The sequence below is a fragment of the Sorex fumeus genome, unplaced genomic scaffold (genome assembly GCF_029834395.1).
Source record: "Sorex fumeus unplaced genomic scaffold, SorFum_2.1 ptg000265l, whole genome shotgun sequence".
In the NCBI taxonomy this organism is placed as follows: domain Eukaryota; kingdom Metazoa; phylum Chordata; class Mammalia; order Eulipotyphla; family Soricidae; genus Sorex; species Sorex fumeus.
The window spans coordinates 32,161,685-32,177,252 of NW_026606322.1; the positions used below are offsets into that span (position 1 = coordinate 32,161,685).

Here is a 15,568-nt window from a genome sequence, read left to right on the forward strand (position 1 = left end):
AAGATAGTTTTTCCTGAAACTTATTTAGAAAGATGTGAAGGAAGAGAATTGTGTGTTTAAGAGAAAACATAGGATTCTCCAGAGTGGAAATAGGCAAACAAAGAAATGTCGACACAAACAAGTGAGATTTGTGTTCAAGGGAGAGCAAATCGGAACGAAATGTTTGTAACCCAGTCTTCCCAAGAAAAGGAATTTCACTGTGCTTTTGTTATTTTTTTCTATTGAGGGGGCTTTAATTTATTTGGGGGGCACATGTGAAAAAAAAAATGAAGAACTGATTCTGACTAGGGTTAGCCAATATCAACTTTTAGCATATGGGAGATAAAGAAAGAGACAAATGCCAACTGACGGTTTTGATCCACGTTTAATGAAAAAGAAGTTACATGAATAGAAATGGACATAAAACAAAGAGATCAATTCAGGGGGTATATGGTGATAGGTGGAACAGAGAAAATAATTTTCATCTGGAATTTACTGATAGATACCTACTAGTTAGTACTGATCAAAACAACCCCTTAAATCCCCAATACCATCATCATAATGATCTTTCTGGATGTCTTTATGAGAACTCACCAAAGTCATCTCCAGGAAATACATTCCCATTTCTCCCATGTCCCCAGAACACACACAAGCAAAGGTAGAGACGATTGCAGGGAGGGGAGTGGTGTGAAGAAATGCAGCATCATTTTTTTTTATTACAACAGCAAGTCAGCACCTGCAATGTGCTTGGGGCACAAACACACTTTCAGCTAATATTTTCATGAGACAGCTTTTATGACATGCGACCATTTGCTCTTAGTGCAATCAATCATCGAGGGATTACATCTAACTCTGGTGAACAGAGCTACGTGCGGAGAAGTTTCTGACAGATCAGATTTGTGCCCAGATGAAATAGGAAAGACATGAGCTTCAAAAATCAGCAGAGGAGGCTCTGCTGTGAACATCCTATTGGCTTTATCAAGTCCAACTCCTTTTCTATAGCAAAGAGCCACTATTCTATCTTTAAGGTTTGCTCTCTGGATGGACACATCGACCATATTCCCCCCTCAACAGGAAAAAGAAATCTTTGGAAAAGAAGTGTGATCTCTGAAAAGATATATGGTTCACTTTATCTCACTTAACACAGAACATCCTTTCCCTCAAACTAGATCCGGCAAGCATAAAATTTAGGAGAGGTGTTTGCCACATGAGTAATAAAGAGAAAAAAAAAACTGATCTCACTAGCTCTCCCTTTGAAATAAGAATCTTCTGGCAAACCCAGCGCTTTCACCCACCTCTTATGCTCACATGGAATCATGACAGTTAGGACGACCCCTGCCTCTTCTGATACTGTATTCGAAGTTTCTCAAGCTGTTCCACACACTGTGACTGCGCCAGCTTCAGCGTCTGGTTCTCCTCTGTCAGGGCCTCGAATTCCCGAGCCAGTTGAGCTGCGTCCACCTTTTCTCTTTCTGCTTGATCCAGCTTAGCGATGAGCTCCTTTCTGCAAAGAGGGGAGGGGGGAGAAGGCCGCAGGGGAAAAGCAACACATGAATGCATACAATCAACAAATGAATGCCAGCACACGATGCGTACAGTCAGCGTTCCATGAGCTTGGATGGTTTACTTTTTTTTTTTTCCAGAATTTCCATGCCCTGATTTCATTCTACCAGCTCCTTAAGAGCATCTAAAAAATACTAAAAAGATATCAAAATCGCTCCAGTCCTTTGAAGGTCCAAAAAACAAATGACTTTTTTTTCTTTTTGGGACACACCCAGCAATGCACAGGGGTTACTCCTGGTTCTGTATTCAGGAACTACTCCTGGTGGTGCTCGGGGGACCATATGGGATGCTGGGAATCAAACCCGGATTGGCCACATACAAGGCAAACGCCCTACCCACTGTGCTATCACTCCAGCCCCACAAAATGACTTTTTTGAAGGTACAACAAATTTTACAACTAGTTGGGGAAGAAGGGAAATAGATTATCTTGTAATTTTTTTTTATGTAAGAGTCCTGCTATTTATTCAGCCACTGATTAGCTGATTGAATTGGGCATGAACTCCATCTTCCTTTTTTTCCCCATTTTTATAATTTTATTTATTGAATCACCGTGAGAGCAGTTACAAAGCGTTTGGGTTTAAGTCTTGGTCATACAATAAAACACCCATACCTTCACCAGTGCCCATTCTCCACCACCAAAAACCCCAGTAAACCCCTATCCCATACCCTTCCCCTACCTGTGGGACAGATGATTTCTACGTTACTCTCTCTCTACTTTGATTACATTCAATTTTTTGACACCAGATCCACCATCATTATTTGAGATTTTACCCCAATACTCAGATCTGCTGAAAAGGCAACATTAGACAATTTGTTTTCTATTGCTGGTTATGAATAACATCTGATGTTGCGTGGCTGCAGTAGTGGCCACGCAATTTTGAAATTCCGAAATTTTAACAATTAAATCTGGAGGAATTTCTGCCAAAAGCCACTGGGTTCCAAGATGTGTTTCTGAGTCTCTGGGATCATGGCCGTTAAGCAGCTTGATGAGGAGCCAAAGAGGCCATTTGTGGATGGCGACTTGGGGTCTTGTTGGGACGAGGAGGAAAGGGCCAGCTCCACCCCCATCCCTTGAGTCCCCATGAGTCTTGTCACTGGGGGCCCAAACCTGACTGTCCAATGGCCTCTGGCAGATGGAGGCCACTGAGCCACCAAGGGGGAGCAGGTCGAGGGACAGCACCCTTTCCCCTCTGGGGTGGCCCAGTGACAGTAAACTACTGCACGGTCTGGACGCATTTCTGCCAAAAGCCACTGGGTTCCAAGATTTGTTTCTGAGTCTCTAGGATCATGGCAGTTAAGCAGCTTGATCAGGAGCCAGAGAGGCCATTCGTGGGCAACAACTCAGGGTCTCATTGGGACAGGGAGGAAAGGGCCGGCTCTACCTCCATCCCATGAGGCCCCACGTGTCTCGTCACTGTGGGCCAAACCTGACTGCACAGTGGCCTCTGGAAGATGGCGGCCACTGGACCACCAGGGGGAACAGGCCAAGGCACGAAATCTATTCTTACCTGGGATGGCCCAGCACATGTAGCCTACTGCAGGAACTGTACGCATTTCTGCCAAAAGCCATTTGAGTTATGAGATTTGTTTCTGAGACTCTGGGATCATGGCCATTAAGCACTTCGATCAGGAACCAGAGAGGCCATGCCTCCAATTATATAGCTGAGCTGGAGGTGATTTGTGAGTCATTCCTAACTTTTGGCCATTTACTTTCTTGGTAAACTTTTCCCCAAGTTTTTGGGGTCTGGCCAAAGGCACAGTAGCAATTTTGGGGTATCTGGAAGTCTGAAGGTGCCATCAGGCTGCTGATGCACTCGCCTCACAAGTACAGATTGACCTGCTGGCGGCACTATACCCCCAAGAGAAAATCATTTTTAAGTATTTATTTCTCAAAACGTGCCAGATTTTAATTTGAGGCATCACAGTGTGAGTCCTGAGTACATATTCATGAGATGAGCTGTTGCTATCTCTCTTAATCTAAAATTGATTTTCAAATGTCCTCTCCAAGAAGCACTGTCTATGGTTACCCCCAAATCACTCAGTGCCACCTGGAAACCTACTTTTTTTTTTTAGCAAAAAAACAGAAATCACCTGATTTGGGACAGGGAAGAAAGGGCTGGCTCCACCCCCATCCCATGAGGCCTCACGTGTCTCGTCACTGTGGGCTCAAACCTGACTGTCCAGTGGCCTCTGGAGGATGGCGGCCACTAGGCTGCCAGGCCAAGACACAAAACCTGGGGTGGCCCAGTGCCAGTAACCTACTGCAGGGACTGAACGCATTTCTGCCAAAAGCCGTTGGGTTTCGAGATTTGTTTCTGAGTCTCTGGGATCATGGCCGTTAAGTAGTTTGATCAGGAGCCAAAAAGGCTATGCCTCCAAGTATATAGCTGAGCTGGAGGTGATTTGTGAGTGTGTCTCCCACATTCCTAACTTTTGGCCGTTTACTTTCTTGGTAAACTTTTCCCCAAGTTTTTTGGGTCTGGCCAAAGGCACAGCAGCAATTTGGGGGTATCTAAAAGTCTGAAGGCACCATCAGGCTGCTGATGCACTTGCCTCACAGGTACAGATTTTACCCATAATGGTAGAAAAAAATTAAAGGGGCATAGAGAGTACATGGATTAAGTGCTTGCCTTGCGAGCCACTGACCCTGGATATCCCTGGCACTAATATATATATATATATATATATATATATATATATATATATTGACCTCAGCAATATCAGGTGACAGTCATCACCAGGGGTCACTCCTACAGAGCCAAGGGGGCCATAAACACCACCAGATGTTGCCCAAACCTACCGCTTCTCCCTGCCCCCAAATGCTGTACATTGTCCTGTGGGTCAGAGCACTATACTTCTTTCCTTGCCAAATATTCCCAAGTTCCATTATTCTCTTCCTTGGTCTATAATTCTGGATTTAAGAAACCCTTCCCAAGCCACACTGAATAAAGAACCCTAACTTCCTTCCCACAGATATATCTTGTGTGTCTTTGCCTAGCCCTTACATATATCCTGTAACTCTAAATACCAAAACTATATTCCTATTTAGGGACTGTTGAAATAAACTCAGGAAACCCTCTAAGGATACTAAAGGAACTCTGTAGAGATTACTCCTTAAACAATTCAGTTCTCAACAAATATTTGCAAATCATTAATTATATAAATACACATAGTAAAGATTCAATAAACATAACAGCCCCCAAACAAGTCTGTTCCCCTTACATGGATCAACTAATTCTAAACTAGGCTACTGTTGATGGATTTCTTTGCTTTGCCTCAATAGAACCATCTATTACATTTCTTCTGTCTTCAAAGGTGAAATAGCACTGCACTGTAGCACTTTCCTCCCATTGTTCATCGATTTGCTTGAGCAGGCACCAGTAATGTCTCCATTGTGAGACTTGTTGTTACTGTTTTGGGCATCTCAAATATGTCACGGGTAGCTTGCCAGGCTTTGCCATGCGGGCAGGATATTCTCAGTAGCTTGCCAGGCTCTCTGAGAGGGGTGGAGGAATTGAACCCGGGTCAGCCATGTGCAAGGCAAATGCCTTACCCGCTGTCCTATTGCTCCAGCCCCAAAGGTGAAATAAGTGGATAAATGGTTTTGTAATCATATAGTTTTCTAGATGGACATTCAAGACTGAACTGTTGATGTTTTATCAAAAGACCTTCAGCACTTTTAATTTATGAAATTTTATACACAAAATTAATAGTTTATGATTTCAAAGTTTGATGCAGTAGGATGATTTTAAAAGAGAATATTGTGAATCTGACTTTAAAGAAAATATTAAGGGGCTGGAGAGATAATCCAGCAGGCAGGGTTCTAGCCTTGCATGTGGCCATGGTTCATTCCTAGCACCCCATATAGTCCCCTGAGTGGAGCCAAAAGTAAGCTGTGAGTACAGCCAGGTTTTGCCCAAAACCGGGCGTAAAAAAGAAAAGCAAAAATAAAGAAATAAAAAGATAAAGAAAACAGGCACACTGTACCAACCTCCATCCAAATTTTCTCCCCTTGGGTACCTTCAAAGTCCAAAAGACTCTGCAGATGTTTCTGGGGAAATATCTAAACCCTCATTCAAAGGCAGTAACCACCTAGCCTTAAGGTTTGATATAGGCAAACACTATCTTCCTTGCACTTATTCAACACAACTAATACTTTTCCTCCCTTTTTATTTACCCTTTCATTACCCACATTTCTCAAATTATCTCTTCATCCTATTCTATTGATCGGGCAATGAATGATGTTATTTTTTGATCTGTTATTATATGACACAAAGTAAAAAAGAAAGTATAAAGTGCTGAAAAGCAACAATAGTCAAGTTTATATTACATTAATAAGCTTGGCCCTGGAACCAAGGGACAATTTCTAAACAAAAAAATCAATTTAATATTTTTCAAAAATCCAGAGCCAGAAACAAATCTGATAATCTATCTTATTGAGTTAGCATTGAATTAGGTATATAAATATTTATAGTGTTATAATACCATTAATTTTTGTAAAACTTTGCATTCAACACAGAATATTCATCTCATATAAGCATATATGTGATTATGTCTATTAATAAATTATAAGCATGCCGCTAACAAATAAATTAGAAAAACGTACATTAGAAATCAAAACCTCATGTAGGCATAGAACAAAGAATAGGTTAGATGTTAAAACCTGTGAAAGACTGACACTTATACAATAGCATATATTTAAAATATATACGTATATTTATAAAGCATCAAATGTATATAATAATTTTTAATTACTAATTGTAAAAAGGAAACTCAGAAGGCCATTTTAACCAAGTAATTACACTTGACACCATGTATAATGAGATAAACAATATATGTACCAAAAAGGATATATCTTTGCTCTTGTATACCTACAAGAAACGCTACACCTAATTATTTCATATAAAGGGAAAATTTTGCTAAACCTCTAGCCTAAAACTCAAAATGTTTGGGGGGGGGGCTGGGAGGTGAGGGGGAACCGCTGTGAAGAACGTCATTGGAAACTGATGCCACTTACAGGGTGTGAATTAGATTACAGTGCTGTGTCAATGCCAAATTTCTTGATCTTAATTTTGTAATGTGACTGAGAGAATGTGTCCGTTCTTCAAAAATTGTCAATTAGTACTTAGGCCAACAGAGCAAGGAGGGACAGGCAGAGACAAGCAGGATAGACACAGAGATAGAGTTGGAGGCAGGGTAATAAAGCATGACTGAAGAAACTTTCGAGTAAAATATATGTAAGGATTCTTTATACTAATTTTGCACCTTTTCTGTAAATTTTCAACTAGCAAAACTAAAAGTCATCCTGGAAAAAAGAACAAAAAGCAAATCAAAACAGGAGTTCTAGTATTTTTTTTTCCTATGTCCATCCAAATGGGACTGTCTTGTAACCCAATTTGCTTACCACTCACTCAGCAAAACTGGGCGCTGGATAGAAAGTGCCTGATCAAAGCCAAGATAAAATGATTTGGAAAGCTGATCAGCATATTTATATAAGCTCCTTCAGACTCTGACTGACCTTTGAATCTTCCTTGATATTTAGAATATAAAGGCATCCAATCAATAATGTTGAATGAATAATTAAAGAGTATGGTACTGCACAGATAAATAATGTTTATTTTAAAGATAAGAAAAAGGCAACTAGATGTGCTTAATTTAATCAAAAAAAGCTACATAACTAATAAGAAAGAACTAGAAATGAAACCTATCAATTAATTTCAATTAATTTCCTATTAATTTCAATTAAGTATTTAAAGTGCTTTGCTTAAGCATAAAGGAATAAATGCCAATAATTAAATATTAAAGTTTTTTACATAACTACCTTATGTCAATTGATAGGTAAAACATAAGTAAAAAGATATTTCTGTAAATATTTCACTTATGATACTATCTATTTCTGTTATCTCCTTCCTTTTAAATTAACTAGGTCAGTCACAAAATAAACCACTCAGAGAGTTTTGCCTTCAAATCATAGTCTAGATCTTGGCAATGCTGAGCTTAACAATGACTATTGTCCTGGCTTTATATCTGACCTCATTTAAACTCCAGAGGACAAATACTATGCAGTTGCAAGGACTCATGAAACCATGCAATTTGCTGCAACCTGGTTGTTGTAGCACTATAGCACTATCATACCATTGTTCATCGATTTGCTCTAGCAGGCACCAGTAATATCTCCATTGTGAGACTTGTTGTTACTGTTTTTGGCATATTGAATATGCCACGGGGAGCTTTCCAGGCTTTGCCATGTGGGCAGGATACTCTCAGTAGCTTGCCGGGCTCTCCGAGAAAAGTGGAAATATTGAACCTGGTTTGGCCGCGTGCAAGGCAAACACCCTACCTGCTGTGCTATCACTCCAGCCCTGGTTGTTACTGGAAGATATTTTGAGTGTAGTAAGCCAGAAGAAGAAAGACGAACACAGGAGGACCTTACTTATCTGTGGCATATCGAATAAATGGATGAGGATATTTAATATCCTTTAGTAAAGGAGGGGTGTTTAAATCACCATTGACCCCAGAGTTTAGGGAGTAGGTCAGAGGAGGAAAGAAATCAAGGGGGGAAGAAAGAAGATAAGAAAAGGAAGTAGTAGGCAAACACAGAATGAGGCTTCAGTTGTACTGGTGATGTGGGAGAGTGGTACAGTATATTACCACAACAGACCTCACAACACTAAAGACATAAGACCTAAGCTGCAACCACTGGAACTTTGTAATGTGTCTGTCAAGGTGACAGGTGAGTGAGAGCAGTGGGGGGGACAGTATATGAGAGCACTAGTGGAGGGAAGTTGACACCTGTGATGGGATTGATGTTGAAATATTATATGCCTAAAACTTATCAATTAATAACTTTGTAAATTATGGTTCTTAAAATTTTAAAAATATTTTTAAATAAAAATTAAATAAACTCATGAAGAGGTTATTAGTTTTGACTGGTAGAAAAATAAACCACAAAAAATAAATTTCATAACTAAAAGGAAGGTAGAGATTGTCTAATCTAATATTCTTGCATCAATGAAAGTCAATAACCATTTCTTACTGGAATCAAGAAGACATCATTGAAAGGTTTCTAAATTAGCTTCACAAATTTGATAAGCAATCATACATATATTCAATGAATACAATCAAAATGTCTGTTGTCTCTTCCCGAGGACCTATTTATATAAACTGATTGATGCTCACCTATTAGCAATTCAATTAAATCCTGGCACACCAAGCCTATAGAAACAATCCTATAAATAGATGATTGGGGGGAGAAATCAATACATATAATTAGCTAGACTGTGGTCCTGCCTCTGATTTCTTATTTGTCATTCAATGTAACATGATACAGGGGTAGCAGTGTAGCACTGTAACACTGTCCTCAGGTTGTTCATGTAACATGATATAGGGGTAGCACTGTAGTACTGTAGCACCGTCCTTCCGTTGTTAATTGATTTTCTTGCGGAGCACCAGAACGTCTCCATTGTGAGACTTGTTGTTACTGTTTTTAGCATATTAAATACGCCACGGATAGCTTCGCAGGCTTTGCCGTGCAGGCAGAATACTCTCGGTAGCTTGCCGGGCTCTCTGAGAGGGACAGAGGAATCGAACCCAGGTCGGCCACTGTGCAAGGCAAACACCAACCTGCTAGACCATAGTTAAAGGAATCTTGCTTCTAAGGTCAAAAACTTGCAACAAGGGCAGGAGAAAGTCCAGGGATTGGGAGATGTGCAAGAACTGGGTTTGATCTCTGGTACCACATGGCCTCCGAAAAATTTCTGTGTGTCCTATGCTAGAAGTTTCTGAGCATCCCTGGTACCACAGCGCCCTAGCAGCATTGCACCTGTGGGATCCTAGCTTTGAACTGCCAGCAAGGTTAGTGGAGTATCACCAGGAGTGACCTCTGTGCTGCTTTGGAAAACACATACACACACACACACACACACACACACACACACACACACACATACACACACACACGAAACTCGCAACATAACTTTCCATATGATATACTTTATCACTAAAAAGACAATGCCTTTGGGTTGTCTTTTTAGTGATAAAGTCACTAAATAATAAGTCACAGGCCTGGAAAAGGCTTTATTTGCAAATGAGGTCAAAGAAAATCCAAGTGAGGTGGGAAAAGAACTTGGAAACCCTGAAAACCTAATTGCAAATTGAAGGAAATTCTTTATGTTAAAGGAGATAGGGACATAGAGTCGTCATTAGAACAAATATATGATTCTAGAAAGATCACTGTCATGGCTCTTGGGACTTCCAAAGTTGACTAAAGACTTTTTAGAAAAGACAAAATATGTGTGTGTCCCACAAAGCCTTAAGAGTTTTAGATTGCAATGGAATAAAACACTATCTTTGTCAGATTATTTTAGTTATTATTTGGGGGCCACACACCACAGTGCTCAGGGCTTACTCCTGGCTCTGCACTCAGGATCACTCCTGGTGAAACTCAGGGGACCATATGTGGTGCTGAGGATCAGCTTGGCTGAAAGTCAAGCACAAAATCAAATTTTATAACTAAATGGGAGAATAGAGATTGTCTAGTCTAATATGCTTACATCAAAGAAAGTCAATAATCATTCTTACTGGAATCAAGAAGACACTGTTGATAGGTTTCTAAATTAGTTTCATGTATTTGATAAACAATCATATATTCAATGAATACTGTCTCTTCTCGAGGTAGGTCCTACCCGCTGTTCTATCTCTCTAGATGAGATTTGTATATTTAAAATGATTTAAGCTGCTCTCCTGATGGCCCTTGAATGATCTATGTCTGAGTGCGAATATTTACACACAGGAGATCAGGGGGTGACAAAAAGAATATTTATGAAAATCCTTTTTCACTTTATGGAGGTGGAAGAATAAATGAAAGATAGTGAAATGAAATTTCCAAAGCATCATCTACATGAGTAATGTTGAAGCCCTACAAGCTGGTAATGTATAAGGAATAAATGGATTATATATCTTTGAGTAGTCAGAATAACCCTGTGTAAAGTGGTGAGATTAACTCTAAAGGCAATTTTTTAAATCCTGGAACAACTGGTCTTTAGAAACAGACAATTCTTTAGTTTTGAGGGGACTGCCCTATACATTGGCATTGCACATTTAGCTGTCTTCTTGGACCTTCTTCCTTAAATGGTAAGATTACCCCCCCTCATCCTCAGTGATTTCAACCAAGTATGTTTAAACATTGCCAGTCTTCTGGGATTGTTCTTCTGAGTATTTCCAGGTGACCCAAATGTTGCCAGTACCACAGAGCCTGGGCAGAACTGCGTCCTTAGGCCCTTGTGTGAAACAGCCAGCTCATTCGGCTGAGAATCACAGGTGGACCTTGGACTTCTGAGCATGGGAGGTTCAAAAACAAACCCCAAAACCCTGTCTTCAGGAAGGCTATAAAGAAGTAAATGTTTCTGTGAATGTGATCAAAGTAAAGAGAGAGTAATGTGGAAATCATCTGCCCCACAGGCAGGGGGAGGGTGTGGGATGGGGGTATACTGGGATTTTTGGTGGTGGAGAATGGGCACTGGTGAAGGTATGGGTGTTTCATTGTATGACCGAGACTTAGACCTGAAAGCTTTGTAACTGCTCTCACGGTGATTCAATAAATAAAATTATAAAAAATGGGGGAAAAAAAGTAAGGTGGAGTTTATGCACAATTCAATCAGCTAATCAGTGGCTGAATAAATAGCAGTACTCCTACAAAAAAAAAAGAAGTAAATGTTTCTGAATAAAATTAAAATAGGTCTGTTATAAGAAATTTCGGAATTAGATACAATGATAAAAAATATGAAAACAGGACTCTGTTGAGACTGTGCAATGTTTATAAACATTGTAGATGTGACCCTAGCCCTATCTTGACAAGCTCCTGCAATGGTGTGCTGTCCTCCAACCATGGGGGTATATCTATTTTTTTTCTTTTTTGGTTACTCCTGGCTTTGCACTCAGGAATTACTCCTGGCAGTGCTCAGGGGATGGTATGGGATGCTGGGAATCGAATCCAGGTTGGCTGCATGCAAGGCAAATGTCCTACCTGCTGTCCTATCTTTCCAGCCCTGGGGTATCTATTTTTACAAGATGCAAAAAAATAGTTCTGAAGGCTGGAGAGATAGTACAGGCATTAAGGCACTTGCCTTGAACACACCTGACTCGGGTTAAATCCCTGGTCCCATTTATGGTCCCCTGACAACCTCTAGGAATGATCCCTGAGTACTTCTACTATGACCCAAAGCCAAACTCCAAAAGAATATGGGTTTGACATTGATTATGGTATTCCCGTATGAAAAATATTTTCTAATATTTATATGAATCTGTTTTTTTTTTCAGCATTGTAATAAAAAGACAAATAACACAATTTTTTAATGGGCAAAGGAGCTGAATGAACATTTCTCCAAGAAGACATAGAGATGACAAAAAGTAGATGGCGGGTACAGCGTATACATCTGTTTTGGAGGGATAGAAGTCAAAGCCATAATGACTTCCTAATAATTTCATACCCACTAAGATGGCTATGATTAAAAGACATAATAAGTGCTGGCAAAAATGTACAAAAATTAGACTTCATATTTTGATGTGGGAATAAAATGAATATAATTGCTTTTGAAATATTTACATAATTTCTCAAAAGGTTAGATATTGAATAATCTATAGGACCACATAATTCTACTCCCTGTAATATTCCACTGAAAAATATATGTGCACACAAAAATTTGCATATGAATATTTGTAACAGCATTACTCATACCAGCTAAAAGTACAAAAAACCCAAAAGTTCATCAACCAATGAGTGGAGAAATAAAATGAGGCACATGCAAACAAACAGTGGCCTGTTAACCAACAATAAGAAGGAAAGATTGGCTGGGACATGCTTCAGGGTTGGGCTTTGAAATCATTAGGTGTAAGATGTCCATCACCCCAAAAAATACACCTGTCATTTGGTTCCATTTATATGAAATACCCAGAACCCCAAAATTCTGAGATAGAAAGCAGGAAATTGGTTGCCAATAGCTGGCAGAGGGAGGGAGGAATGGAGAAGGACATCTCACCGTTTCTTTCCAGGGTGATGAAAATGTTCTACAATTGTGATGACCTGCTCAGTTTGCATCCCAAATAGGTAACTGCTTTTGTTAAAGGTCCTTGTTGCTTATTGTCATGTGAATATATGATGGTTCCATCAGTGATGAATTGTGCAGTCAGATATTTTGCATTGCTATGATAGGACTTGATCTGTCTTGATTGGGACAGAAATGAATTTGATGTGTAAGTTCAAGAACCACAGGATAAGAGCTGGAGCAATAGTAGGGGGCTTGCCTCGTATGTGATCGACATGGATTTGATCCCCAGCATCTCATATGGTTGCCTGAGCACTGCTAGAAGTAATTCCTGAATGCAGAGCCTGGAGTAACACCTGAGCATGGCCAGGTGTGGCCCTAAAACAAAAACAAACAACCAAAATACATAGGATGTAACTTTACTTCCCAGTTTTGTCTTGGTGATTTGTAAATTTATGACTTCTATATTTCTATTTTGGAATCAAAATTGAGTTTAGAATGTCAATAGATACAACATAATTGTGTTGATGGCCTCACAATTCTGTATATGCTAAAAGCCACCTCTTAGGATTTTGTAGTATATATTCATATAGTAGATGATATTCTTCAACCTAACTTTTCTAGGAGTATATCTCTTTTTCTTATATTCAAACAAATCTTTTATAGATCATAGAGCAATATGTCATACATGGAGCATAAAATACCTTCTTAGAACACAACAAATTTTACAACTCAGCTAATGGTTATTTAGTCAGATAAAATTAAAAGACATACAATGTCCATACCCTAATTATGGGATTCTAATATATACCTAAGAAACTATACGTGATGTCTAAAAATATTTATTGAAAATAAACTTATTGAAAATATATTTAAATGCTCACAAATTTTATTTTTTCAGCTGTAATAAATATTTAACATAAATTTATTGAAAAATACATATTCTGTATTATTACCTATGAAATTATATTAACATTTTTAAAGCAAAAGGACAGAAAGAAAAATGATAGCAACCATCCTATAAAGAAGAGTCATAATTCTTGGCAATTTTTTAAAGCTTTCAATAAAGTGATTTTTTTTAATAAGGAGAAAAAAAATGAAAGTAGGAACTAAATTTGAGTCATTGGTCAATACCCAGAATGATTCTTTCAAATTACCCCATGCAGAGTTTATAATACTAGATTTATTCTTCCAGTGGACATGAATTTAAATAATTGTTATTGTAAACTCTTCTGCAGATGTCCCTGCGAAATCTCCTAAACTTGATCCAGGGAGACCCCCTCTGGAGACAAGAGAGAAGTTCAGCTTAACCTGTGCCCACATGGCTCCAATAAATAAAAATTTTCTTCTAAAACACCTATTTTAGCATCTCTCTTCGTGTCTAGTTTATATTAGCCCATCACCAGAAGTAATATCAGCTGCCACCCTTTAGGAAACAATGGGAAGCAATTTTCATTCAAATCACCAAAACACTAAGAGCTAAGTATTGGGGTCAAATCCATCCACGGGGCTTAATTTATCTTGCTTGAAAACAGACTATTCAGGAAAATATCTATTGAGAAATAAATTTATACTTCAGCAAAATGTGGATGAAAATGATTACCAATAACCATTGCAAGTCCAACCTTACTTTCCTTTTTCTGTTTTTGTTTTTTGGGTCACACCTGGTGATGCACAGGGGCTACTTCTGGCTTTTGCACTCAGGAATTATTCCTGGTGGTGCTTGGAGGACCATATGGGATGCTGGGAATCAAACCTGGGCCAGCTGCATGCAAGGCAAATGCCCTACCCGCTGTACTATCGCTCCAGCCCCTCTTAGCAACTCTTTATTGCGAATATTGACCCTGTATTTTTAAAATAGGTCGTACAAAGTATAAGTAAAATATGTGTATGGGAGAGTGTAAAACTATCTCTTATAACAGCCACTCTAAGTCAGTCTCCCTCATATTTCACCAATCTGGAGCACACCCTTTGTGCTGTGAGTGGGATACAGAGGGATGTTGGAAGGTGTCTCTGCCTAAAAGGACTCAGGCAATCAGAAAGACAGGACATGCCATGGTAACTATTGAGAAAACTTTTTTAAAAAACTCCAAAAGAATCATTCCAATGTATTTTACTTTGCTCAGGGGGCGTTGGGGGTGGGGGTGGAGTGCACTATGGGACAGCTGGGACATAGATGTAGGATTTAGTTATTCTCTGGAGTAGCCCATAGGCCGGCAAGGAGGAAGGAGGCAGATCCTGAGTTGGGCGTGAACAAGGGTACAGGGGCAAGAAGTGAATAGACCAATGTAGCTGAAGACAAGGGATGAGACAGAACATTGTCCAAAAGTACCCAGGTCATGGTGAGGCAAGTCTTTAATCTACGCCAGAAACTTTAATGTCCTTGTCTCTCGACAAGTAAGGAGACCAGTTAGAATAATTACTTGTTGGCCAAGCTTGGGAGTCACAAGTCTACCCAATCCCAAATGGCAAACTAAATCTGAAGGACATTGTGATTAAGGAAAAAAAAAATACTAACAATGATAGATCAATCTTTTCCCTGCATCTAGTCAATTAGTTAAAGGGGTGGGGAGAATAGAAAATATAGCTTCAAGAAAAAAGTCCACATACTAAATGGATTTTGAAGAAAACAGAATGAGCTTTGTAGAAACAGTAAGGATATGTTTCAATAAAAGACCAGATGACTCGCTCTTATATCATTGTCCTCTTCATATTTTTTCAATGCAGTATACAAATATATGAACTTAACAGGGCATAACACATTTAGTGGTGAAAAGGCATGCATGCTGTTAAAGACCTCCAGTGCATACAGTCTAAAGAATTTACAAGTAAGTACATAATCAATGGCCTTTTTCCTGTTTAGTGCCACAGTTCACAAACACAACACACACACAATGTGCACTAGAAGATAAACGTTAGCTACTGATTACACAGTTCTCTAACTTCACTACAAGTTGCATTATTAATAAACTTTTTTTGGTCTC

General features: G+C 39.2%; 1 protein-coding gene across 1 annotated transcript in view; it reads right to left on the reverse strand.

The window, feature by feature from the left end:
- Positions 1 to 1,060: 1,060 nt before the first annotated feature.
- Positions 1,061 to 15,568, reverse strand: part of MAP3K7CL (MAP3K7 C-terminal like) — a 49,592-nt gene continuing 35,084 nt past the window's right edge. Inside the window, exon 5 of the mRNA XM_056109392.1 lies at positions 1,061 to 1,483. Within this exon, the coding sequence (XP_055965367.1) occupies positions 1,303 to 1,483 (181 nt within the window). The 3' untranslated portion in view covers positions 1,061 to 1,302. The remainder of the gene's footprint in view (positions 1,484 to 15,568) is intronic.